The following is a 25125-nucleotide window of genomic DNA, read 5'->3' on the forward strand; positions in this document are numbered from 1 at the left end:
GCATACACACATAAATATGCATACATTAAATAGATATAAAAACTAAAAATAAGGTCGAGAGAATGATTAAGGAATACACTTGCTGTTGACCACTAGCCTCCCTACACACATTCACACACACTGATATGCACAAACACACAAAAGCAAGGTAGAGGCAGAAGGATCAAGAATTTAAGGTCATCCTCATCTATATAGCAAGTTTGAGGTCAGCCTGGGCTACATGAGACCCTGTGTCACAAAACAAGTAAAAAAACAAACAAAAACCAGGTATGATAGTTTATATCTGAAGCAGGAGGATTGTCAAAAGTTTGGGGCAAAGCCTGGCTGCCTAGTGAGTTCCAGGCCAGCCTGAGCTACAGAGGCTGAGACCCAGTCTCAACTCCCTCTACCCCTCTAAAAAAAAAAAAAATCCCAGAGGCAGGAGGATCTCTATGAGTTGGAGGCAAGCCTGGTCTACATAGAGTTCCTGGCCAGTCAGGGCTACATAATGAAACACTATCTCAAGAAGGGGGGGTATGAAAAAGCAGAGATATAAGAAATAGCTGGGGGTGGGGGACACAGTGGTTAAGAGCACTGGCTGCTCTTGCAGAAGACCTGGATTCGGTTCCTAGCACCCACATGGTAATTAACAACCATCTGTAACTCCAGTTCCAGGGATCCAACACCCTCTTCTGGCCTTCCAGGGCATTACATGCATGTGGTACACTTACATACAGACAAGATGCTCATACACATAAAATAAAAATAAATACAAATTTTAAAAAGACAGCTGAGGTACTGAGTTGGCAGGATGGGGCTTGCATGGGTTGTCAGGGCTGGGGCAGAAGTGTCCCCCTAGCTCTGGAGCATTTTGGCAGACAATGCAGAAAGCAGTGGTAGAGAGGATGGTCCTGTGTGGGATCTTTGGAGTGCAAGGTGCCCAGGGGCACAGTGCACCCCCCAGGAGGATGTCCCCCTTATCCACTGCCCTCATGTCTCCCTGGCTTTGACTTCTTGCTGGCATACAGACAGTGTGGTTGGGCAAAGGGGTGAAAACAGATCTGGATGCAGACAGGAGGTTTTCAACAGTCCATTCATGGAAGCCCAGGACAGCCCCTAACGAAATAATCACCTTTTGTCTCTTCCTGCTCTGCCTAGGGACGCCTGGGACATGGGAACTAAGAATTATAAGAATGGGGGACAGCTACAAGGAAATCTTTGCTGGAGGGAATTCATGGTTTCCTTTGGTACCCATCACTAAGGCTTCCCCTCCCCCACCCTAGTCCAGACCACTCCCTACCCTGAGAGACAGACAGCTTCCAAAGAATCTGCCAGAAATCCTTAGATGCTTCCCATGATATTCCCCTGCTTCTGCAGCCTAAGAGCCAGGGAGAAAGACACTGTCCCCACTCACAGCTTCCAAGGGCTTCAAATGGTAGCCAGCCTGACTTCATAGATGGAGATGTGCTTAGGGAAGCCAGCCTCCCCCCATCCCAGCTCCAAGCTGACTCCTCCAGCCTGCTCCCAGCAAGGACAGGGGAAGAGAACGTTTCATCAGTCCCTGTCCTAAGTGACCATGGCTTTTTGTTTGTTTGTTTTGTTCTTTTGTTTTTGTTTTTTGTTGTTTTGAGACAGGGTCTCCCTGTAGCCCTGGCTGGCATAAAACTCCCTGAATAGACCAGGTTGGCCTCGATTTTAGAGATCCACCTGTTTCTGCCTCCTGAGTGCTGGGATTAAAGGTCTGTGCTTTTTATTTATTTTTGAGACTGGATCTCATGTAGCTCAAGCTGGCCCCCCACTCCTCTGTAGCCAAAGACAACCTTGAACTCCTGATCTTCCAGCTTCCACCTAGGAATGCTGGGATTACAGGCATGTACCACACACATCTGGTTTTCTTTGTTCTTGAACGTTCTTTTGTTTCTTCTTGACCCTGGCGAGGCGGGCTTAACATAGTGATTAGAAGCTTCTAAACCTCATTGTTTTTATCTATAAAACAGTCCCATGGCCTAATGTTTATAAAAGGTTTCACCCACCCAGTATCTGACCCACTCTAAGTCTGTTAGCTATAATTAAAAATGTCCCTGTCTAGAATATAGACCCTTTAAGACAAGAGCCAAATCTCATTCAATGGTAGCATATGTCACAGGGTATTCAAGAAATGTTGGTTGAATGATTGAATGAAGTTATGGCTGTGTAGTTATAGGATGAAGCAGTTAGAAGGGGGCTTGGAAGGTGATTAGTGAGATGGTTCAGGGGGTAACCCTTGTTGCTAAGCCTGATGATCTGAGTTTGATTCCCCAAGACCCACATGATGGAAGGAGAGAGCTGGCTCTTGAAAATCTTTCTCTGACCTACACACACACATACACGCACACACGCACAAATAAATAAATAAATAAAAATTTAATTTTTTTTAAAAATTAGGGGCTTGAGAGGTCATCCAAGGAAACTGTTGTCACACACACCCCAGCAAAAATGAAAAATTCATACCTGTGGGAATGTTCTAGGATCTTTCCGTTCCTTATTCTCCCAACAGTCCAAGTTCCAATCACTCTTTCTGCCCTGGGAAGTTTAGGGGGGAAAAGAAGCCCCCAAATGCAAATCAACACAGACCTTTCTTCTTCTCTTTCAGAAGCTAAGAGGAGAGACAAGGCAAAGTCCCTGGCCATGGAGCTGGCTGGTGTTCCCAGCCTGTCCCCACCTGACCTAGATCAGAGAGAGGCAAAGAGCTGGTGGAAGTGGTCTGCAGTGCTCTGAGCAGCCCCGGAGTAAGAGCAGCGAGGAAGAGGAGGAGCTACAGGGTAAGGCAGCCCTCCTTCCCTCCCAATTCTCTCCACTGGGCTCAGGTTGCTGAAAAGCCTGGCTAGCTCTCCACCCTGTGCCTGGCAGTTGAACATCAAACATTGGGGATGGAAAGGCAGCCCTTAGCTACATAGAAGATCAAGGTTCTCCTCGGCTACATAGTGAGACCTCTCAAAACAAACAAATGAAGCAGAAAAACAACAACAACAACAACAAAAAACCAAAACACAAACCACCTTTATGTGGGTTCAGAAAACTGAACTCAAGTTGCCAACCTTGAGAGGCAAGCACCTTTGCCTGTTGGATCAGCTCACCTATTCCTTAAAAATCCTTATTTTGGGGGCTGGAGAGATGGCTCAGCAGTTAAGAGCACTGGCTGCTCTTGTAGAGCACCCAGGTTCTATTTCCAGCACCTATATGGTGACTAACAACCATCTGTAACTACAATTCCAGGGGATCTGACACCCTTTTTCTGGCCTCCACAGGTATTTCATGACATAGGTGCAGTTACATACATGCAGGTATAACATTCATACACAAAAATAAAAATAAATAAAAAACAAAGGACTGGAGAGATGGCTCAGTAGATAAAAGAGTGCTTTTTGCTCTTCCAAAGGACCCAAGTTCAGTGTCCAGTACCCATGTTGAACAGCTTCTAACTACCTACTTGTAACTCCAGTTCCAGGGGATCCAATGCCCTCTTCTGGCCTCCATGGGCATTGCACACACTCACACACACACACACACACACACACACACACACACAAATAAATGTTAAGTTCTTATTTATTATTTTATCCATATGAGTGCTTTGCATGCATGTAGGTAAATGCACCACATGCATGCAATGCTGGAAGAGGTCAGACGAGGGTACCAGGTGTCCTGGAATGGGTTATAGTTGTGAGCCACCACATGCATGCTGGGAACTGAACCCAGGTCTTCTGTAAGAGTAGCTATGGCTCTCAATCCCTGAGTCATCTATCCAGCCCCCAGTAAAATAAATCTTTAAAACTAACAACAGGGGCTGGAGAGATGGCTCAGTGGTTAAGAGCATTAACTGCAGCCGGGCATGGTGGCAAACGCCTTTAGTCCCAGCACTCAGGAGGCAGAAGCAGGCAAATCTCTGTGAGTTCAAGGCCAGCCTGGTCTGCATAGTAAGTTCCAGGACATCTAGGGCTACAGGGAGACCCTGTCTCAAAAAGATAAAAAAAAAAAAAAAAGCACTAACTTCTCTTGCAGAGAACCCAGGTTCAATTTCCAGCACCCACATGGTGGTTAACCATCTTTAGCTCCAGTTCCAGGGGATCTGATGCCATCTTCTGACCTACGAGGGCATTGCATGACACGGGTGACACATGCAGGCAATATACTTATACACATAAAATAAAAATAAAATAAAAAAACAATAAATAGGGGCTGTAGAGATGACTCAGCGGTTAAGAAGACTGACTGTTCTTGCAGAAGACCTGGATTTGAATCCCAGAACCCACATGGCAGCTAACAACTGTCCGTAACTCCAGTTCCGGAGGCTCCGACAGCCTCTTCTGTCTTCTGTGGGCATTGCACGACACAGGTGCACTTACCTACATGCAGGCAATACATGTATACACATAAAATAAATATAATAGAATATTAAAAATAAATAAATAAATTTTAAAAAACAGGCATGGTAGCACAGACCTGTAATGACAGCACTTCAGAGGTGGAGACTGGAGGATCAAAATTTCAAGGTCATCCTTGGCTACATAAATAGTTTGAGGTCAACCTGGGCTATATAAGATCCTGTTTTGCTGGGCATGGCAGTACATGCTTTTAATCTCAGCACTCAGGAAGCAGAGGCTGGCAGATCTCTGGGAGTTCAAGGCCAGCCTGGTCTACATAGCAAGTTCCAGGCCAACTGGGGCTACAGGGAGACCCTGTCTCAAAAAAAAAAAAAAAAAGAAAAAAGAAAAAAGAAAAAAGATCCTGTCTCAAAATAAAATAGGGGATCTGGAAAGAAGGCTCAGCAGTTAAGAGCACTGGCTGCTCTTGCAGAGAACCCCAGTTTGATTCCTAGCACCCACGGGGCCTTAACAACCATCCAGGGGATCTGAAGCCCTCTTTTGACTTCTGTGGACGTTGCACAACATGGATGCACTTATACACATGCAGGCAATACTCTCATACACATAAAGTGCAAATAATAAATAAAATATTAAAATAAAATAGGGCTGGAGAGATGGCTCAGTGGGTAAGAGCACTTGCTGCTCTTACAGAGGCTCAGAGGTTTGGTTCCTAGCACCCACACAGCTAACAACTGTCAGTAACTCCAATTCTGGGGAATCTAACCCCTTCTTCTGGTCTCTGCAGGCATTGCATGCACATGGTGTAGTTACATATATTCAGGCAAAACACAAAATTTTAATAAAACAAAATTTAAAAACCAGCAGAAAATCTTGTGAAAGAACTTCCCCTCTAGTCAGATTTCATGAACAAACTTTGCTTAGAGTAGGAAATACATTTCTTATATCAGGTTTTGCTTTCTTTCTTTCTTTCTTTCTTTCTTTCTTTCTTTCTTTCTTTCAAAAAATAGATATATTTATTATTTTTGGTGTTATTTTTCTTTCTTTACTTATTTAGGTTTTTTGAGACAGGGTCTCCCTGTAGCCCCAGCTGGCCTGAAACTCACTATATAAACCTGGCTGGCCTCAAACTCACAGAGATCTGCCTGCCTTTGTCTCCTGAGTGCTGGGATTAAAGGTATGTACCACCACAACCAGCTCAAAAATATGTGTTTATTGTATGTATGTGTATATACACATGCCACAGCATACATGTGGAGGTCAGAGGACAACTTGCAGAAATGGGTTCTCCCCTTCTACCATGTAGGTCCTGGAGAATCAAACTCAGGTCTGCAGGCTTGGCAACAAGCACCTTTATCCACTGGGCCATTTCATTGGCCCATGAGGATTTTTTTCATTAATAATTAAATGGAATCATGAAAGCACCTGAGCACCACAGGCCTCCCAGTTGTTCTAGAAAGATGCGGAACACGAGCACGACCCAGGGTTTGGATCCAGGAAAAAAAATCAGAATTCATTTTTCACACCTCAAGGTGATGACTTAGCCAAAGGCTAACTTTTTTTTGCTCATATTGTTTCTATTTTTATTTTTTTGGCAACGTTGGGAATGGAACCCAGAGTACTATATACGTTAAGCAAGCACTCTACCACTGAGCCACACCCCAGCCCCTCACTGGGGGATTCTAGGCAAATGCTCTACCACTGAGCCACACCCCCAGCCCCTCACTGGGGGATTCTAGGCAAATGCTCTACCACTGAGCCACACCCCCAGCCCCTCACTGGGGGATTCTAGGCAGGTGCTCTACCACTGAGCCACACCTTTAGCCCTTCACTGGGGGATTCTAGGCAGGTGTTCTGCCACTGAGCCACACCACACAGCCTCTCACTGGGGGATTCTAGGCAGGTGCTCTACCACTGAGTCATGCCCCAGCCCCTCATTGGGGGATTCTAGGCATGTGGTCTCCTACTGAACCACACTCCCAGCTGCTGATTGGAAGCATCTAAGCAGGTGCTTTAACATGAGATATACTTACAGTGTTCTTTTTACTCTTTAAAAAATATTTTAGTATATATTTTTTATTTGATGTGTATGAGTGTATTGCCTGCATGTATGTGAGTGCACCCATGTCGTGCAATTCCTGCAGAAGTCAGAAGAGGACATTGGATCCCCTGGATCTGGAATTATGGATAATTGTTATCTGTCATGTGGGTGCTCGAAATTGAACCCGGGTCCTCTGCAAAAGCAGCCAGTGTTCTTAACTGCTGAGTGATCTCTCTAGAACCTCTTTTACATTTTAAGATAGGATCTAAGTTGTACAGGCAGGCCTTGAACTCTTTCTGTAGCCCAGGTTGACCTTGAACTTAGATTCCTCCTGCCTCAATTTCCCTATAGTTGGGATTATTAATAACTAAGGCCAGTTTTTGGTTATTTTTGAAATGGGTGTTATGGAGCCTAAGCTAGCGTGGAACTTTTGATCCTTTTGCCTCAGCCTCCCAAGCAGGTGGAAATACAGGCCTGGGCCTCCAGGTCTGCTTCTCTCTTTGTTTGAAATAAAGATGTATTTATTTTTATTTTCTTATTTTATATGTATGTGTGTGTACCTGCATGTATGTAAATGCACCACATGTGTGCAGTGCCCACAGAAGCCAGAAGAGGATGTTGGATCCCCTGAAGTGGAGTTATAGGTGTCTGTGAGCTGCTATGTGGGTGCTGGGAACCAAACGTAGGTCCCTTGTGCAAGAATGGCCTGTACTCTTAATCGCTAGGCTATTTTTCCAAGCCCCTGTTTGGTTTTCGAAGGTTGACCTTTAAATTTTTTAAATTTTCTTATTTATTTTTATTGAGTGTGTGTGTGTGTGTGTGTGTGTGTGTGTGTGTGTGTGTGTAATTGCATGCATGCCACAGTGAGTGTGAGGTCTGAGGTGACAGGACAACTTTCAAATGTCAGATCTCTCCTACCTTTATCATCCCCCACCCCCCATTCCTCAGGCTTTGAATTAGGCAATTTTATCTACTGATCCATCTCACCAGCTCCCTTTGTTTATTTTGTGAGACTTGGTCTTCACTGTGTAACCCAGGTTAGCCCACATTGATGATCCACCTATTTCTCTCAGCATCCCAAGGACTAAGTGTGAACCACCACATCAGGCTCACAAATTTCTAGCTTTTCTTTTCTGCCATCTTACAAGGGAGGATTACCCCAGGGCATGGAGGAATGAGGATGGATGTAAGGCAACCGTGAAGCTGTGATCCTCTGTCTACAGTCCTGCTCAATTCTATTCCCAATGCAATCAGCAGACACAGCTGTGGATAACAACTATGCCAAGGCCTGGCTCCAAGGGAAAGCAACTATCTGTAGGAACAGTCAGTCCTCGACCAATTCCTGCTAGGACTGGTACAGTGGACACCTGATTCTAATCTTCATTTCCTCTTCTGAAGCAGAGATGATCATGACATCCATCAGCTTAAATATTACAGTGCATATCTGTAGCTTCCCTCCCTAATCCAATATTTCAACCTGGTATCTTCAGGATCCTGCTTGGTCTACCCCATCAGCCTCTTCTCCTCCAGAGACCTGGGCTTCAGCAACTCTGAGCACCTCCCCAGGTTCACCAAGTGTCCTTCTACAGTCTTGCCTCTACCTAAACACGTTTCTACAACAGCTGCCTCTGCCTAAACACATCTTTCCTGCTTCCCATGAAGTGAATCAATGCGCATTGGCCCCTCAGATGCATTCAATGGAAGGATCTGTCTCTTGATATTTGTGCCAAAGCATATTAAACTAAAAGTCATCACAAGGTCTTGAGTTTCACTCCCTAGTATTAGAAAAATAAAATAAAACAAAACAAAAAGTCTGTCTGGGTGTGGTGGCGCACACCTTTAATCTCAGCACTCAAGAGGCAGAAGAAAGCAGATCTCTGTGAGCTCAAGGCCAGACTCATCTACATAGCTAGTCCCTAGGCAACCAAGGCTACATAATGAGACCCTGTCTCAAAAAACAAAGCAAAAGAAACAAACATACCCACCCCCAAAACCAGCACTCAGGAGGCAGAGGCAGGCAGATCTTGCAGAGATCAAGGCCAGCCTGATCTATATAGCCAGTTCCAGCCAACTGGGGCTACAAGGAGACCCTGTCACAAAACAAAAAAACAAAACAAAATACAACTGTAGTTTTTCCAGGGCAAGACTCCTCCATTGTTGTCTGGATGTGCTGACCCCTGCCATTTCCCTAAATGTGGAAATGTTGACTGCATAATTTGGTAGTGGGGGACTACACTTACGTTTTCTCCTGTTTAAAACAAACAAAAAACAAAAGCAAAAACTAGCAATAAAATAAAAAATATAAAATAAAAGTAAAATAGATAAATGAATTTAACTTAATATGTATTTGACTTTTTTTTTTTTTTTGGTTTTTTTTTTGAGACAGGGTCTCCCTGCAGCCCCAGCTGGCCTGGAACTCATAATGTAGACCAGGCTGGCCTTGAACTCACAGAGATGAGCCTGCCTCCACCTCCCAAGTGCTGGGACTACATGCGTGCACCACCACGCCCAGCTATGTATTTGGCTTTTAAGGGTGATCATAATTGAGGATTTTGGCCCACAGAGACAGATTTTTGCTTTTTTGTTCTTTAAAAAAAATTTTTATGGGACTGGAGAGATGGTTCAGCAGTTAAGAGCACTGGCTGCTCCTGCAGAGGACCTGGGTTTGATTTCCCAGTACCCACATGGTGACTAACAGCCATCTGTAACTCCAGTTCCAAGGGAATCCAATGCCCTCTTCTGACCTTGTCGGGCATGCATGACATGGGTGCACTTACATACATGCAGACAATATACTCATACACATAAAATATAAAAAATTTTAAAAATTTACTTTATGTGTATGAGTGTTTTGCCTGCATATGTATAAGTGCACCCATGTCATGTAATACCCATGGAGATAAGAAGAAGGTATCAGATCCCCTGGAACTGAACTAGAGTTGCAGATGGTAATTAGCCACTGTGTAGGTACTGGGAACCTAACCTGAATTTTCTGCAAGAGCAACCAGTGCGCCTAACTGCTGAACCATCTTTCCAACCCCAGGGACAGATTTTTGAATTGATTCCCCAAAATTGAGCAGAGGCCCATACATCTTCCTTGATTCCTAATTACTGCCCCCTTGTTCTTCACTTGGCAAGAACCCCCAGTTGTTTCTGATCTAATGCCTGTACCTTCTAATCAAGGTATCACACCTGGGTTCTTCACAGCCCGTGACAGTTCTTAACTCCTTTGGTAGGCCATAAACTTCCTACACACAGGAGCTTTATCAAAGCACTGGACAGATGGGGCGGGGATGGGGAAAAGTGAGAAATTAGAACAGACCAGGCTTTAATTGAATACAGAGTCAGGCCTAGTGGCCCAAGCCTGTCACCATAGCTACTTGGGAGACTGAGGTAGGAGGAGTGAAAAGTTCAGGCCTGCCTGGCCACAGAGTGAGTTCAAGGTCAGCCTAGGCAATGTAGTGAGAGCTCCTGTGTCAAAATAAAAAAAGAGGGCTACGGATATATAGTCCAGTGGTAGAGCATTTGCCTAGAACCCCCCAGTGAGACAGGGGGTGGGGGGTGGCTCAAACCTTAGAGCATTTGCTTAGCATATGCGAAGCCCTGGGTTCATTCTCCAATACCACAGGGAAAAGAATTAAGACTTGAATAGGAATCATCTGGGGTATCCTTAAGCTGCAAACCAGATTCATATTGTTGGTCTAGGTGAACATGGCAACCACAGATCTAACAAGGTCCCTGGTATTACCGATGTGCTGCACCGGAAACCACTTTACACAGCAAAAACCTATCTGGCTCAGGGAGCGAGGAAGAGGAAACACAGGTGGGAGGGCAATTATCCATGGATATAAGATGGGTGGTATCTGCCTACTACTCCGTAGGCTATTACCCAGACAGAACCATGGGGGTGAGCTACCAGCTCTTTCTCTATTTTCTGCTGTGGGGAGGTCCAGAGCTATGCTACCCTGAGCCTTTGTGGCTCTCGCAGAGTGGAACCCCAAAACCCCTGAGGTCCTCGTTGCCAGTAGAGGTGAAGTGTCTGGAAGCTAAGCTGGTGGTGGCTGTCAGCAGAGACCTTTTTGGCACTGGGAAGCTTGTGCAGCCTACAGACCTTACCCTTGGCCCTAAAGGCTGTCGGCCCCTGATCTCCAAGACTATGGACACAATCATGTTTGAGGCTGCCTTGCATGAGTGTGGCAGTAGCTTGCAGGTGAGGCTATGGTCCCTCGGTGTGGATGAAGGGATGGATGCAAGAGGTGATTTGGTACTGGAGCTGGTGCAGGATGGGGCAGCCTTCTTCCTCACTGTAAATAGGGACCACTGGGAAAACTCCAGCCTCTGAAAGCCAGTAAATCAGAATTGGAAGTTGGCAGTCAGTTTGCACTATGTGAAATTGTCTCAAGAAAAAGAGAACAAACCTCAAAACAAACCCTGAGCCAGGCGTGGTGGTATATGTACTTGTAAGGTTTTGTCATGGTGTGCCTAGGTGCTGGGATTACATGTATGTGCTGTCACACCTAATTTGGCATGGAAGCTTTGAAGTGAAGGAGGTATAGGGCAGAGGTCATCCATGTACTCTTTATGTTAAAGACCTTAAAGCATTCAACTACACTGGGAATGTGGTTCTGTTGGTATAGAATTCTTGCCTACCATGCATGAGGCCCCAGGTTCAATCCCCAGCACCACATAAACAGGATGTGGTGGTGCACACTTGTAACCCCAATACTGGGCAGGTAGTGCTATGAAGGATCAGGAGTTAAAGGCCAGCCTGGGCTACCCCAGATCCTGTCCCAGACCTACCACCTAACCGGCAGTTGATTGGTTTAAGTAGAAGAGACATAATGTGGGGGCAGGTGTGCAGGTAAAGACCTTGGATAACTCAGGCTGGACCCTTGCCTTCAAATGATAAATGGACCACAAGGAGATGAGATGAGCACCAAGTTCTACGGTTCCTCTCTAGGCTCAGTTCCTGTTGCCTGATGAAGGGCCTGGCTTCCCTTCTATCAGAATCCCAGTCTTGGCCCCAGACTTAGCTTGGCTGAGGCAGCAGCAACCTTAGCCTCTAGACTCCTTCAGCTGAAGCTCTGGTCTTAATTATGGTTAACTTGGGGCTCATCTTAAGGCCACGGGGTCCTTATTTCCCTATACGGGGAGGATGGAGGGTTTGCTATCACCTTCGAGGCTTCTAAAAATTCCTGGTGTCTGCAGGTGTGGTGGAGCATATTTGAAATCCCAGTACCTGGCAGGCAGAGGAGGAAGGCAAGTTTGAGGCCAGCCTGGGCTACATAGCTATATCCTGTCTTAAGACACTTAACAAAGTCCTGGTGTTTAGTACCTTATTCTAAATGGGCACCATTGTGGAACCATTCATGATTTTTTCCAAGTCCCAGGTGACTTCAATCAACACTAGCGGCTCCTGTGTGTGAACCAGGTTTTCCTATTCTTCACCCACTACAGGGGTCACCCTCCTAGGTGGGCATCCTATAGTTCTGTTTTAAGACAATATTTCACTATATAGCCCTGACTGACCTGGAACTCACTTTGTCAACCAGGCTGACTTTGAACTCATTCACCTCCCTCTGCCTCCCAAGTTCTGTGATTGAAGGCATGTAGTATCACACCCAGCATCTATGCTTAAGACTGACTTTCTTATGGTTGTGATGGATTGAGATGGAAATCTCAGGTAGCACAAGCTGGCCTCGAGTTCATCACATAAGAAAGCTTTGAATTCTTCTGCCTCTGCTTCCTGAGTGCTGGGATCACTGGTGTGCCCCACCATATCTGGTTTATACTGCACTGGCGATGGAACCCAGGGTTTTGTGAATGCTAGGCAAGCATTCTATCTAATACAGCATTATGTTCCCCAGTCCTGAAGTGCTAATTTAAGATTTTTATTAATTGTGTGTATGTATGTATGTATATATATATATGTGTGTGTGTGTGTGTGTGTGTGTGCATATGAGTGCAAGTGCCAGAGGAGGCCAGAAGAGGGCGTCAGATCCCTGGAGCTTCAGTTATGGATGGTTGTAAGCTGCCCAATATGACTGTGGTGTCAGGGAGGGAATGAACTCGGGCTCTCTGGAAGAGCAATATGTGTTCTTCACTCCTGAGCCATCTCTCCAGTCCGTAATTTAAACATTTATTGGGCATGGGACACAGGCTATGACTCTTGTGTGAAGATCTGAGGACAACCTATGGGGGTCAGTTCTCATGTGTGTTTCAGAGATCCAACTCAGTGTTGTCAGGCTTGACAGCAAGTACCTTTACCCACTGAGCCATCTCACCAGCCCCTGAGATGCTAATTCATGAAAAAGGGCTCTCAATTATGCTGCTGCTTTCTGTCTGGGGACACTTGCAGATAGAAATCCAAGGTTGTCTTCTGAAGTTCTAGGGCAGGACAAGGGGATCACTTGGGCAGCAGGTGATTGCTCTAGGCTGATCTTGCCCCCCCCCCCCAATGCAGTGCAGCACAAATTGAAGATGTGAAGGCCCTAGCACCTGCCTGTGCTCTTCTGCCTCAGGTCATCACTGCATCTATCAGGGCTTTCTGTCAAGATGAGAGACTGGGATGTGGCTCAGTGGCAAAGCACCGTCCTAGAATCCCCCAGTGAGGAGTTGTGGGCATGGCTCAGTGATATAGCACCTGCCTAGAATCTCCCAGTGAGGGGCTGTAGGTGTGGCTCAGTAGTAGAGCACCCATCTGAATTCCATTTTCAGTAGCAAAGAAACAATAAATATGAGAAATGTTAACTGTTGGGCAGAAAACTAAAGTTCCTGGCCTTTTTGCCTACTTTCTGAGGGATGACTCAGTAAAAAGAAACTGTATTGGTAGCAGGTGTGGAGGTAAGGGCATACCCTGATGCCCCTAGGTGTTAACTTGCTGTCTGCTCCATCATTGATCCAGAACCCTGTGGGAAGTCAGATTGTACATTGTATGGTGTTCTTACCAGTATAACAGCCCTCAGCTTTGTCAGAGCAACTGTGACTATGTTCAAGAAACCATTAAGATCAGGCAGGCCTGTTTGCTGTTCAAATTCCCTCACAGGAGGGGTGTGGGGAGGGTCATGAGACCCTCCCCTGATCTGTCATTCTCCTACATCTCCCAGATAGCCTGATTCCATGTGGTCTTGAGAACTTGGGAGGTGCTCTGTGTGCGTATAGATTGTGGGTTACCTGAAGGGGAGGGACTCCATTCATGCAGCTATAGGGAAGTCAACAACTACGTTGGGTGAGACTTTTGGGTAGTGCAGCCGTTTGGGGGTCATTCATGCTTTGTAATATACTCATGGGTTCCCCAAAGTGAATTTTGGAATGACACTTCAGTTTTTGTTTGTTTGCTTTTTGTAAAGACAGGGTCCCCCTGTAGCCTCATTTGGCCTGAAACTATGTACACCAGGCTGGCTTTGATCTCAGATTTGCCTACCTCTGCCTTCCAAGTGCTAGGATTAAAGGCCTGCACCACTACACCTGACTAGTTTGTAATTCTTGTAATTCAAGTAATCCCTGCGCTTGAAGACTAAGGCAGGAGGATCCAGGCCAGCCTGTGCTATGAGTTCCAGGCCAACAGGTTCTGGGCTCTAGAACCTGTCTCTCAAAATGGCTTGTCACCAGCCAGCAGAAAGGCAGGTTGAATTGAGAGCCTTAATCTGTCCATCCTCCTAAAGGCTGAACCCTCCCATGGGCCAAGCAAGCCCAGGACACTTGATCCAAGTAGTTTAACCTTTCACCTTTGCTTCAGATGACAGAAGATGCCTTGGTGTACAGCACCTTCCTGCTCCATGACCCTCACCCTGCAGGTGGCCTGTCCATCCTGAGGACTAACCGAGTAGAGGTTCCCATTCAGTGCCGCTACCCCAGGTCAGTGTGATGGGCTACTGGGTTGGATGTGGTCACTGCAAGTAGATCTGCATTGTCAGCAGCTCATAGCTGCCTGAATATGAATGACAGCTGCTGAAGAAAGTGACACATCGATCTGGCCCTTTGATATTTTGGGTGGGGAAAGTTCAAGGATGGCCTTGAACTCCTGATTCTCCTACCCCCCCTCCCCCAATGCTGGAATTACAGGTGTGTTCTACTAGCAGACCTGGCTTTGGGTTTTTTGGCTTTTTCTTTTTGGCACAGGCTGACCTGGAATTCATTCTCTAGCCAAACTTGGCCTTGAACTCAGTGATTTTCCTACCTTAGTCTCCCAAGTATTGGGATATAGGATGAAGGCATCATGCCTCTGTGTGTGTGTGTGACAGACTCTGTAATCTCAGCCTGGAACTTGCTGCTAGGCATGGGCAGGCTCTGGGCATCATGCACCCAGCAGGTATAAATGAATATAGCCCAGCACAAACTTAAAACATAATTTTTGTGATTTTTTTTTTAAACTTTTCAGTTCTCAAGAGTAGACTTTATAGATGACAATTTCATCACAATGTTGAAAGTTAAGACCTGGCTGATAGTACAGTCCTGTCTGGCCTTAAATTTGCAGTAATTCTCCTGCCTCAGATTATGGGCAGGAGTTGCCATGTCTGGTTCCAACTGCTTTGGGTTCTAGGCTGGGACACTGTGTTCTGTGTGTCTTTGGTATTTTGGATTTTTCTTTTTGAGACAGGGTCTCCCTGTAGCTCCACCTGGCCTGGAACTTTCTATGTAGACTGGGCTGGCCTTGATCTCTGATTGACCTGCCTCCTGAGAGCTGGGATCAAAGGCATGCGCCACCACTCCCAGCATCTTTGGTGTTTTTGAGGTAGAATCTTTCTCTGTAGACCAAGCTGATTTCAAAGTTTCAAGGATTCTCCTGCCTCTGAAGTGCTGGGATTAGGATTACAGGCCTGCACCACAATTGATATCTGACATGATGTTGATTTGCTTCATTGTTTGAGATAGGGACTCACTTTATAGACCTGACTAGCCTGGAGCTTGCTTTGTAGACCATGATCACTTTAAACTTGTGATCCTCCTGCTTCCACTTGCTCAGTGCAGGGATTAGTTATGCACTACTACTATGCATGACTTTTTTGGTGCTGGGGATAGAACACAGGGCCCTTTGCATGCTAGACAACTACATAGCCCAGGCTTAGCTTCGAACTTGGATTCACCTGCCTTGGCCTCCTGAGTGCTGGCATTAAGATGTGTCCCACCATGCCCAGCTTCCCTTCTGTTTTTTGTTTTCTAAATAGAGACCAATTCTGGTACTCTTGATTCTCCTCCATTCAGCCTCCCAAGTGCTACATGTTGTAGATGGCATGCCACCTCTGGCTTGTTTCCCACCAGGGCCTAAGTTAATAGGGGCTAGATTTCAGCTTAGGAATGAAGTTTCTACCTTCAGACCTGCCTCGGTGCTGCAGTCTTATGTCGGCATGGTTGGGGTAGCTGGCTGCTATCAGTTCAGGCCTCTGGGGACCTTGGCCTGGCTGCAGAGTTGATCCACCACTAAGAACTCTGAAATGCCTGGTATGCTGGCATATGCCTTTAATTCAAGACCTAGGAGGCAAAGGCAGGCAGATCTGAATAGGAGGCCAGCCTGGTCTACATAGCTAGTTTCAGACCAACCAGCTAGTTTAAGACCTTGTCTTAAAATAAACCAAAACTCTTCAATGGGGTAGATGCAATGGGGTAGAAATAGGTTCTCTTCCCCAACCACAAACAACAGTGGGCTGGGATGGGGTTACATGGAAGCAGCTGGAGCCTTTCTCCCAGGCAGGGCAATGTGAGCAGCCAAGCGATCCTACCCACCTGGGTGCCCTTCAGCACCACTGTGTCCTCGGAGGAGAGGCTGATTTTCTCTCTGCGTCTCATGGAGGGTAAGTCCACAAGTAGGAGGACTTGGAAGGAGGAGGCAGATGTTTCTGGAGAGTCTTTAGCCCCTGATTTTGTCCCTGCAGAGAACTGGACCACTGAAAAAACATCCCCCAGCTTTCACCTGGGAGAAGTAGCCCACCTCCAGGCAGAAGTCCACAAGGGTAGCCACCCACCACTGAAGCTGTTCGTGGACCACTGTGTGGCCACATCTACGCCAGACCAGAACTCCTGGCCTTATCATATTATTGTGGACTTCCATGGGTGAGGCCTGGCCTCCTTTCCAGGGAGCCTTCATTTATGTCTTGTTTTAAAATTTGCATATATAATAGGTTTGGTTTCATTGTAACATTTTTATACAAGTATGTGGTGTATTTAGATCATAGTCACTCCCATTTCCCCCTCTTCTCCCTGTCCCCCTCTCGCTGATCCCTTCCTCTTCCCAACTAATCTTGTAATTTTAAATTTTTACTTAGCATTGGAGAGATGGCAGTTAGAGCACTGGCTGCTCTTGCAGAGAACCTGGGTTCAGGTTTGGTTCTTAGTACCCACATGGCTCCTGACAACGGTCAGTAACTCAGGTTCCAGTTCCAACTCCGACACCCTCTCCTGGCCTCCACAGGTATTGCATGCATGTGGTGTACTTACGTACATGCAAGCAAAACACTCATACACATAAAATAGAGGTAGGGAGAAGACACCATGAAGTGTTTGTGGAGGTCAGAACAACTTACAGGAGTCAGTTTTCACCATGTGATTTCTGGGGAGTGTAATCAGGTTGTCAGGTTTGGCAATAAGTACACTTAACCTCTGAGCCATATCGCCTACCCAAAGATTTACTTATGTGTGTTTACCAGCATAAGTTAATGTACACCGTGTGAGTGCAGGGACCAGAAGAGCCAGGAGAGGCCAGAGGATCACCTGGAACTGAAAGTCATAGGCAGTTGTGAGCCACTGTGTGGATGCTGGAAACCAAGCCAGTCCTCTATAAAGAGCAGCATGTGTTCTTAACCACTGAGCCATCTTTTCATTTCCTTATTTCTAGATTTGTCTGAATGTATGCCATTGGGGCAGGGATACCCCAAGAGGCCAAAAGAGGATGTCTGACTTCCTGGAGCTGGAGTTAACAGGCATTCATTAGCCACCCAACATGAGTGCTGGGAACTGAACTCGGGTTCTCTGGAAGAGTAGGATCCAGCCGGTTCCCTTATTCTGTCTTCTACTTTCATGTCTCTGTATGACCCCATGAGTTTCATTAGTTTGCTTACAGGAACCTCGGCAAATTACCATAGCTGAAAGAATAACTGAAGAAAATAACTTACTCTCCCAGCAACCATCATTTATAGATCTCCAAGAAGGAGCAGGCCTCCTAAGCAGCTCCCTAGTTACTGCCTATCTTGGGTGTGGGGGAGGGCTCATGATCCCCTCCCCTACTTCTGGACAGAGTCTCCCTGTGTAGTCAGGATGGCTTGGAACTTTCAATCCTTCTGCCTCAATCTCCCCAGTACTAAGATTAGAAGTGTGAGCCATTCTGCCTGGCTTCCAGAGAACACTGGTAATGAGATTTACCAACAGCTAACCCCATTCTTCACTGGTTCCTTCCAAGTTGCCTTGTGGATGGTCTCTCTGAGAGCTTTTCTGCATTTCAAGCCCCAAGACCTCAACCAGAGACTCTCCAGTTCACTGTGGACGTCTTCCATTTTGCCAACAGCTCCAGAAATATGGTAACTCAATTTTCACCATGGCCTGGAATAAGATGAATCCCGGGCTGGCTTAATAGCCTCCTGCTGTTACTCAAATGCTTTCCTTAAGCGAATGACTTGGCATGTTTAGAAACAGAAAATGAAGGGCTGGAGAGATGGCTCAGCAGTTAAGAGTACCAGCTGCTCTTGCAGAGGACCTTGGTTTGATCCCCAGCACCCACATGGTGGCTGACACCTGTCCTTAACTCTAGTTCCAGGGGATCCAATGCCCTCTTCTGATCTCCAAGAACATTGCACGACACGGGCGCACTTAACATATTTGCAGGCAATACACTCATACACAAAATAAAAATATTTTTAAAAAGAAATAGAATGACCAAGTAGATGAAGCTGTGGGCTTAGTAAGACCTTTACAGGTGAGCCTAAACAGCATAAACCCTTAAGAACTAGGTAAAGTAGGGCCTGGAGGGATGCCTCAGCAGTTACGAGCACTTCCTGCTCTTTCAGAGGACCAGAGTTCAGTTCCCAGCACCTATCTCTGGCAGTTCACAACTGCCTGTAGATCCAGTTTTAGGGTGATCCAACTACTCTGGTCTCTGTGGGCACCTGTACTCGGGTGCACATAACCCACAAACACACATAATTAAAAGTTAAATTTTGGGGGGCTGGAGAAATGGCTCAGTGGTTAAGAGCACTGGCTACTCTTACAGAAGACTTAAGTTTAATTCCCAGCACTCACATGCTGGCTAACAACCAGCCATAACTGGTTCTGATGCCTTCTTCTGGCTTCTGTGGGAATTTCGTGACATGGTTACACTTACATACATGCAGGCAAAACACTGGTACACATAAAAAAGCCAGATGTGGTGGCACATACTTTTAATCCCGGCACTCAGGAGGCAGAGGCAGGTGGCTCTCAGACTGAGGCCAGCCTGATCTCCATTTGAGTTCCAGGCCAGCTGGAGCTACAGGGAGACCCTGTCTAAAACATTTAAAAAAATTTTTTTTGCCAGGCATGGTGAGCATACTTTTGGCAAGCACTGGAGAGGAAGAGATGGGTAAATCTGAGTTTGAGGCCAGCCTGGTCTACATAGCAAGTTCCAGGTCCATCCAGAATTACATAGTGAGACTTACCTTTTTTTTTTTTTTTGGTCTTTTTTGAGACAGGGTCTCCCTGTAGCCCCAGCTGTCCTGGAACTCACTATATAGACCAGGCTGGCCTTGAACTCAGATCCGCCTGCCTCTGCCTCCCGAGTGCTGGGATTAAAGGCGTGTGCCACCTCACCTGGGAAAAAAGGGAAAAAAGACATAACTCAGTGGCAGAGTGCCTAGGTTCAATCTCCAGCACCAGAAAACAATTATTTTTTCAGCTTTATATGTATGAGTGTTTTACCTGCATGTAAGTATACCATTTGATGCAATGCCCAGAGGCCAGAAGAGGGTATCAAATCCCCTGGAACTGGCATTACAATTGTTAGCCACCATGTGGGTGCTGGGGGCTGAACCCAGGTCCTCTGCAAGAGCAGCAAGTACTCTTAACTATTGAACCACCTCTAGCCTCAATTTATGTGCACATTTTTGCCTATGAAAGTCAGAGGACACCTAGTGATGGTGGTTCTACCATACAGGTCCCAGGGATCTCAGGTATTCAGGCTTGGCAGCAAGCACCTTTTACCACCTAAGTACCCCCACAATTCTGAAATTTTATTTTTTGGAGCGAGGATCTTAACTATATACCTTCTGCTGCCTGGAATTGGCTATATATACCAGGCTGGCCTCGAACCCAGGGGCTGTCCTGCCTCTGCTTCCTGAAGGCTGGGATTAAAGGCATGTGCCAACATACCTGGCTTCAGAAATATTTTTGAAAGTCATTGACGTAGCTTAAAACTCAGCCTGCTTACCTGTTTCAGATGTACATCACCTGTCACCTCAAAGTCACTCCAGCTAACCAAACCCCAGATCAACTCAACAAAGCATGCTCATTCAACAAGACTGCCAATAGGTGAGAGAACCAGACGGGTGGAAACACAAACCCGTCAAGTCTATTCCCTCAGTGTACAATCAGTAAACCTCTCCTCAATCAATAATACATCTAACCTTTTTTCCCCCCCCGCTTCAGTTGGCTGCCAGTAGAGGGCACTGCTGACATCTGTGATTGCTGTAACAAAGGTGACTGTAGTATCTTGGGTTCTTCTGGGAGTCAGACCCATGGGGTGAGCCAGTGGCCCAAGTCAGCTTCCAGAAACCGTAGGCACGGTATGTCATAGACCAGGCATTGACTATTTCCTCTCAATCTAAGACACCAGCTATCAGTCTTACTTATTCTCCATTAAGACTTGATTTAGGGGCTATTTTTCTGGGCCTGATAAGATCTTGGGGCAAAAGTAGGTCACTGAGCTCTTAATGGCTTGTGGGGTCACCATGCTGCCCTTCAATCCTCTCAATGTAACTAGGTATATGGGAAGAATGTGGTATTAGGGAGATGGGTCACTTAACCCACTCTAAGGCAGACCAGAATTTAACCTTTAGGAACTATGGTCAGCTTGAGAGCTGGGAGTGATGGCTCATACCTCTACTCCTAGCCCTAGGGAGGCTGAGGGAGAATCCCAGTTCAAGGATAGCCTGGGCTACATAGGGAAACCAAAATATAAAAAGGGTTGGGGGTGTGGTTCAGTGGTAGAACACCTTCCTGGAATCCCCCAGTGAGGGGCTGGGGGCATGGCCTAGTGTGATTCACCAGCACCAAGCATAAAACAAAACCTCATGTCTTATCCTTTCACAGTGAGAGACGAAGCTGATGTCACAGTAGGGCCACTGATCTTCCTGGGAAAGGCAAGTGACCATGTTGTGGAGGGCTGGACCTCTTCCTCCCACACGTCTGTGGCCCTGGGCTTAGGTCTAGCCACAGTGGCATTCCTGACCCTTGCTGTTATTATCCTGGGTGTCTCCAGGAAGTGTCACACTGCTTCTCACCCTGTTTCCCCTTCTCAATAAAAGAAAACCCAGCACGGGCTTGATTAATTTTGTGTATGAGTGTGTTGCCTGCATGTAAGTACACCCATGTCATGCAATGCCCACAGAGGCCAGAAGAGGGTGTTGGATTCCCCTGGAACTGCAGTTACAGATAGTTGTTAGCTGCCATATAGGTGCCGGGAACTGAACCTGGGCCTCAGCAAGAGCAACCAGTGCTCTTAAATACTGAGCTATCTCTCCAGCCTCTTATTGTTTTGGTGTTTTTGAGACAGGGTCTCCCTGTAGCCTCAGCTGGCCTGGAACTCGCTATGTAGACCAGGCTGGCATTGAACTCAGATCCACCTGCCTCTACCTCCCAAGTGCTGGGATTAAAGGTGTGTGCTACCTGGCCATGGTCAGGTCAGTTTTGAATGTAGTTTAGTGATTGCAGCTGGGGTTGGGATTAGTGAGGGTTGACTCTTACACAGTGCCATGGGCGCTAGTATGACTGGACTTCCAGTGAAGCAGCTGTCTGTCCGGATGGTAGAAGAGGCCCAGCTGGGTTTGTGTTGAGGTTGGTGGGAAGGAAACAAGTTCTGGAGAAAAACCTGCAAAAGGGTTTTCTAAAAGAATCCAAGCCAGTCATCTGTTTACATAGGGGAGAAATGGGGAGGAGAATTAAAGTTGCTATTTTGACCCACAGGTTAGTTAAGGATCACCAGGGAGTAGTGAGTTACAGAATGTCAGATAAACCTCTGTCCTGGCTAGCCATTAGGTGGTCAATGGGTGAGGAGAGCAAGAATTTAGAGAAACAAGTTACTTTAGTTGGGAAACCAAATTACTTTAGGGAAATGTTACAGTTCAACCCAGATGGTGAAGGCCTGGCTAACAATTCAGATGTATGTGTACTTTCTGGCTGAAGTAACACGGCCTTCCAGTGGTGGTGTGATGGAAGACTTGATCTGAGCACTTGATCTGGGCTTGAGGCCAGCCTGGTCTATATAGTGTGAGACCCTGTCTCGGGAAACAATGAGCTGGGCATGGTAGCACTTATCTTTAATCCCAACACTACAGAGGCAGCCTGGCCTACATAGCAAGTTTCAGGCCAGCCAGGGCTATAGGGAGATCCTGTCTCAAAACAACAGTAGCCATATAGCATGACTTCAAAGGGATCAATATCAATGTGGGAGCTGTTGGAGACAGAAAAGCAGGGGCCCACAGCCTGACTTCTAGGGTAGTAAATCTTCTAGCTGTGGCCCCACAGATCTGACTCCAGTAACATAAGGCAGGAAGGAAAGACTTTTTGCCCTCCTTAGGACAACAGGCAGAAAGCTACCTGCCAAAACCAGGTGTGGTGGGTCATGCATGCCTGCCATCCCAGCACTTGGGAGGTGGAAGCAAGATCAGGAGTTCAAGGTCATCCTTGGTTGTGTAGCAAGTTGAAGGCCAACCTCAGCTTTTTAAGACCCTATTTCAAAAAAATTGATTTCAAAAAATCCATGTGGTGGCACACGCCTTTAATCCCAGCACTTGGAAGGCAGAGGCAGGTGGCTCTGAGTTCGAGGCCAGCTGGGGCTACAGGGAGACTCTGTCTCAAAGACAAAAATAAAAAGCCAGCTATAGTGGTGCACACCTTTAGTCCCAGGACTTGAGAGGTAGAGTCTGGCGAATCTCTTGAGTTCGAGGCTGGCCTGGCCTACACAGACCAGCCATTGCTGCACAGTGAAACCCTGTCTCAAAAAAACCTGTGTAGATACAAACTCAAAGTAGTAAACTGATCCTGGCTGGGTTGCTAAACTAAGGTAGTGATTTTATGTTGACTTATCACTGAGGTGAATATGGAGAAGCATTTTGGGGGTGCACACTTGTGGACTGAGGGGTACCTTTGGTAGTAGCAGGCTTTGGGCAGGCTGACTTGCTTTGGTCTTATGTCAACTTCCTATGCCTTTATTCTAAGTGAACACTCCCATCCTCCAGTCCTGACCACAGCCCCTAAGAGTGTTTAGCAATGAAAAACTCCGGGTTGCTCAGGAAGCTGGTGGTCATTTTCCTTCTGAGGGGTTCGAAGTCTCATTCCTGGGGGCTGATTACCACCTTGCCCAGCATCTATTTTTTTGATACTAGAGATTGCACCCAGTGCCTGCACATGCTCAGCAAGGGCTCCACTGACCTACACCCCCAACTCCTGCCCCATTTTTAAAGATTTTATATGTATCAGTGTTTGCCTACATGTAAGTGCACCATATGTGAATGAAGTGCCTGTGGAGGTTAGAGGGTGTTGAACTCCTGGAACTGGAGTTGCAGATGATTGTGAACCATCATGTTCAATCTCAAGATTCTCTGTAAGAGCAAGTGTTCTTAACCACTGATCTACCTCTCCAGTTGCCCTCTTTTTGAGATAGGGTCTCATGTAGCCCAGGCAGGCTTCTCATTCCTTATATAGCTGAAGATGACTTTGAATTCCTGATCCTTCTGCCTCCATCTCCTAAGTGTTAGGATTACTGGTATGTACCACTAGGTTCATTTGCATCTTAACTTTTCTAGCAACTGAGTACCCTGCTGGGTCAAATGGAACTAGTACCTGCTGGGCAGAGTTGTTAGGTATATATAGACTCTGGGAACCAAAAGACACTTGAACACTACTCATCTTGGGTCTGGGGTCAAATGTCTTGGTTTGGGTTGAAGCTGTGTAGCACAGTTGCAGAATGCATAGCATGCACAAGACTCTGGGTGTGATTTCCCAGACTTTTTTTTTTTCCAGAGCTGAGGAATGAACCCAGTGCCTTGCACTTGCTAGACAAGTGCTCTACCACTGAGCTAAATCCCCAATCCTGTCTCAGACTTTTTTTTTTTAAGGCAAGGTCTCACTGTGTAGACCAGACTGGCCTTGAACTCAAAGTTCTGCCTCCCAAGTGTTGGTATCAAAGGTGTGTACCATGGGATGAGAGAGATGGCTCAGTGGTTAAGAGCATTTTCTGCTCTTGCAGAGGACCCACGTTTGGTTCCCAACACTTGCATGGTGGCTAACAACCCTCAATAATTCCAGTTCCAGGGGATCTGATGCCTTCTTTTGACCTCCATGGGCATGGCACCCACAGGTACATTTATATACAGGCTAAACGCTCATCCATATAAAGATTTATATATAGCTATGCACCATGATGATTGGCCAGAGTTTGAGATAGGGTCTCACATAGCCAAGGCTAGTCTTGAACTCTTGAACCTCTCACCTCTTAAGTGCTAGGATTACAGGTATGTACCAACACACAGAACAAGCTACCTATAGTATATTCAGAGCAAGACTGGCTCTGGGTCTGTTGATGGGAAGGCTTTGATACTCCAACTAAGGGCAAGTGTAGGATTTGAGAAAGTTGAATTCTGGAATGTTTTTTTGGAGTAGGGGTTTCATTACCCCAGAATAGCCTGGAACATGCTATATAACCAAGAATGACTTGGAACTGATCCTCCTCCCTCTGTCCCCTGAGTGCTGATTATAGGTATGTGCCATCATACCCAGTTTATGTGGTGCTAGGGATAGAACCAGGACTTTATGCATGCCAGGTAAGGACTCTACCAATTGAGCCACATCCCCAGCTCATTTTTAAAAGTTGTAATTTAGGCCAGGCATGGTGGCACACACCTTTAATTCCAGCACTCGGGACGGAGGCAGGCGGATCTCTGAGTTCGAGGCCAGCCTGGTCTCCATAGTGAATACAGGACAGCTGGGGCTACAGGGAGACCCTGTCTCAAAAAGACCAAAAAAAAAAAAGTAATTTATTGTGTGTACACGTGTGAGCATGAGTTTGTACGTGTGTGGTGCCTCAGCGACCCTGTGGAGGTCAGAGGGTAACTTTCGGGAGTCTGCTCTCCCCATCATGTGGGTTGTAAGAAATCAAACTTAGATCATCAAGCTTGGTGGCAGATTCCCTTGCCCACTGAACCATCGCAGGCCCAGGTTTTTGTTTCTTTTGTGGCAAATTCGCAAGTAGTCCAGGCTGAGTCTAAATTCACTATGTAGCTGACCTTGAACTTCTGTTCTTCCTGCTTCAGCGTTCCAAGTGTTGAATTACAAGGATGCACAGTTACACCAGCTGGACCTTTGTGTGTCTTTCTCTCCATCCTCCTGCCTCAGCCTCCTGAGTACTTGGATTATGGCAGGAATCCCTCAGAATAAAGAAAGGAATGCAGCATGGTCTGTGCCTGAGTGCACATACACAGGTCTGCCCATCACAACCTTGTAGTAAGGAGCATCCAGTCAGGAACTGTGTGCTCCCATATATGGGAGACAAACTGAACTGTG

At 46.4% G+C, this 25125-nt stretch overlaps 1 protein-coding gene and 1 pseudogene across 1 annotated transcript; both read left to right on the plus strand.

Moving 5' to 3' along the window:
* The first annotated feature begins 8502 nt into the window (after nucleotides 1–8502).
* On the plus strand, nucleotides 8503–8635 carry LOC115070229 (annotated as a pseudogene).
* A 1650-nt stretch (nucleotides 8636–10285) lies between these two features.
* Zp3 (zona pellucida glycoprotein 3) lies at nucleotides 10286–20867 on the plus strand. Its single transcript, XM_008832270.1, has 8 exons — nucleotides 10286–10594; nucleotides 14123–14241; nucleotides 16072–16175; nucleotides 16257–16434; nucleotides 17777–17894; nucleotides 19784–19875; nucleotides 19993–20129; nucleotides 20656–20867. Exons 1-8 carry the CDS (start codon nucleotides 10286–10288, stop codon nucleotides 20865–20867), a joined length of 1269 nt encoding a protein of 422 aa, XP_008830492.1.
* The last annotated feature ends 4258 nt before the right edge of the window (nucleotides 20868–25125 follow it).

The sequence above is a fragment of the Nannospalax galili genome, unplaced genomic scaffold (genome assembly GCF_000622305.1).
Source record: "Nannospalax galili isolate Female #2095 unplaced genomic scaffold, S.galili_v1.0 scaffold675, whole genome shotgun sequence".
In the NCBI taxonomy this organism is placed as follows: Eukaryota; Metazoa; Chordata; class Mammalia; order Rodentia; family Spalacidae; genus Nannospalax; species Nannospalax galili.

Bases quoted from the DNA above. Each gene is read 5' to 3' on its own strand.
- Zp3 (XM_008832270.1), top strand. From the start codon at position 10,286: ATGGGGGTGAGCTACCAGCTCTTTCTCTATTTTCTGCTGTGGGGAGGT. The intron at 14,242-16,071 runs GTCAGTGTGATG...CCTTTCTCCCAG, and splicing joins ATTCAGTGCCGCTACCCCAG to GCAGGGCAATGTGAGCAGCC. The intron at 16,176-16,256 runs GTAAGTCCACAA...TTGTCCCTGCAG, and splicing joins CTCTCTGCGTCTCATGGAGG to AGAACTGGACCACTGAAAAA.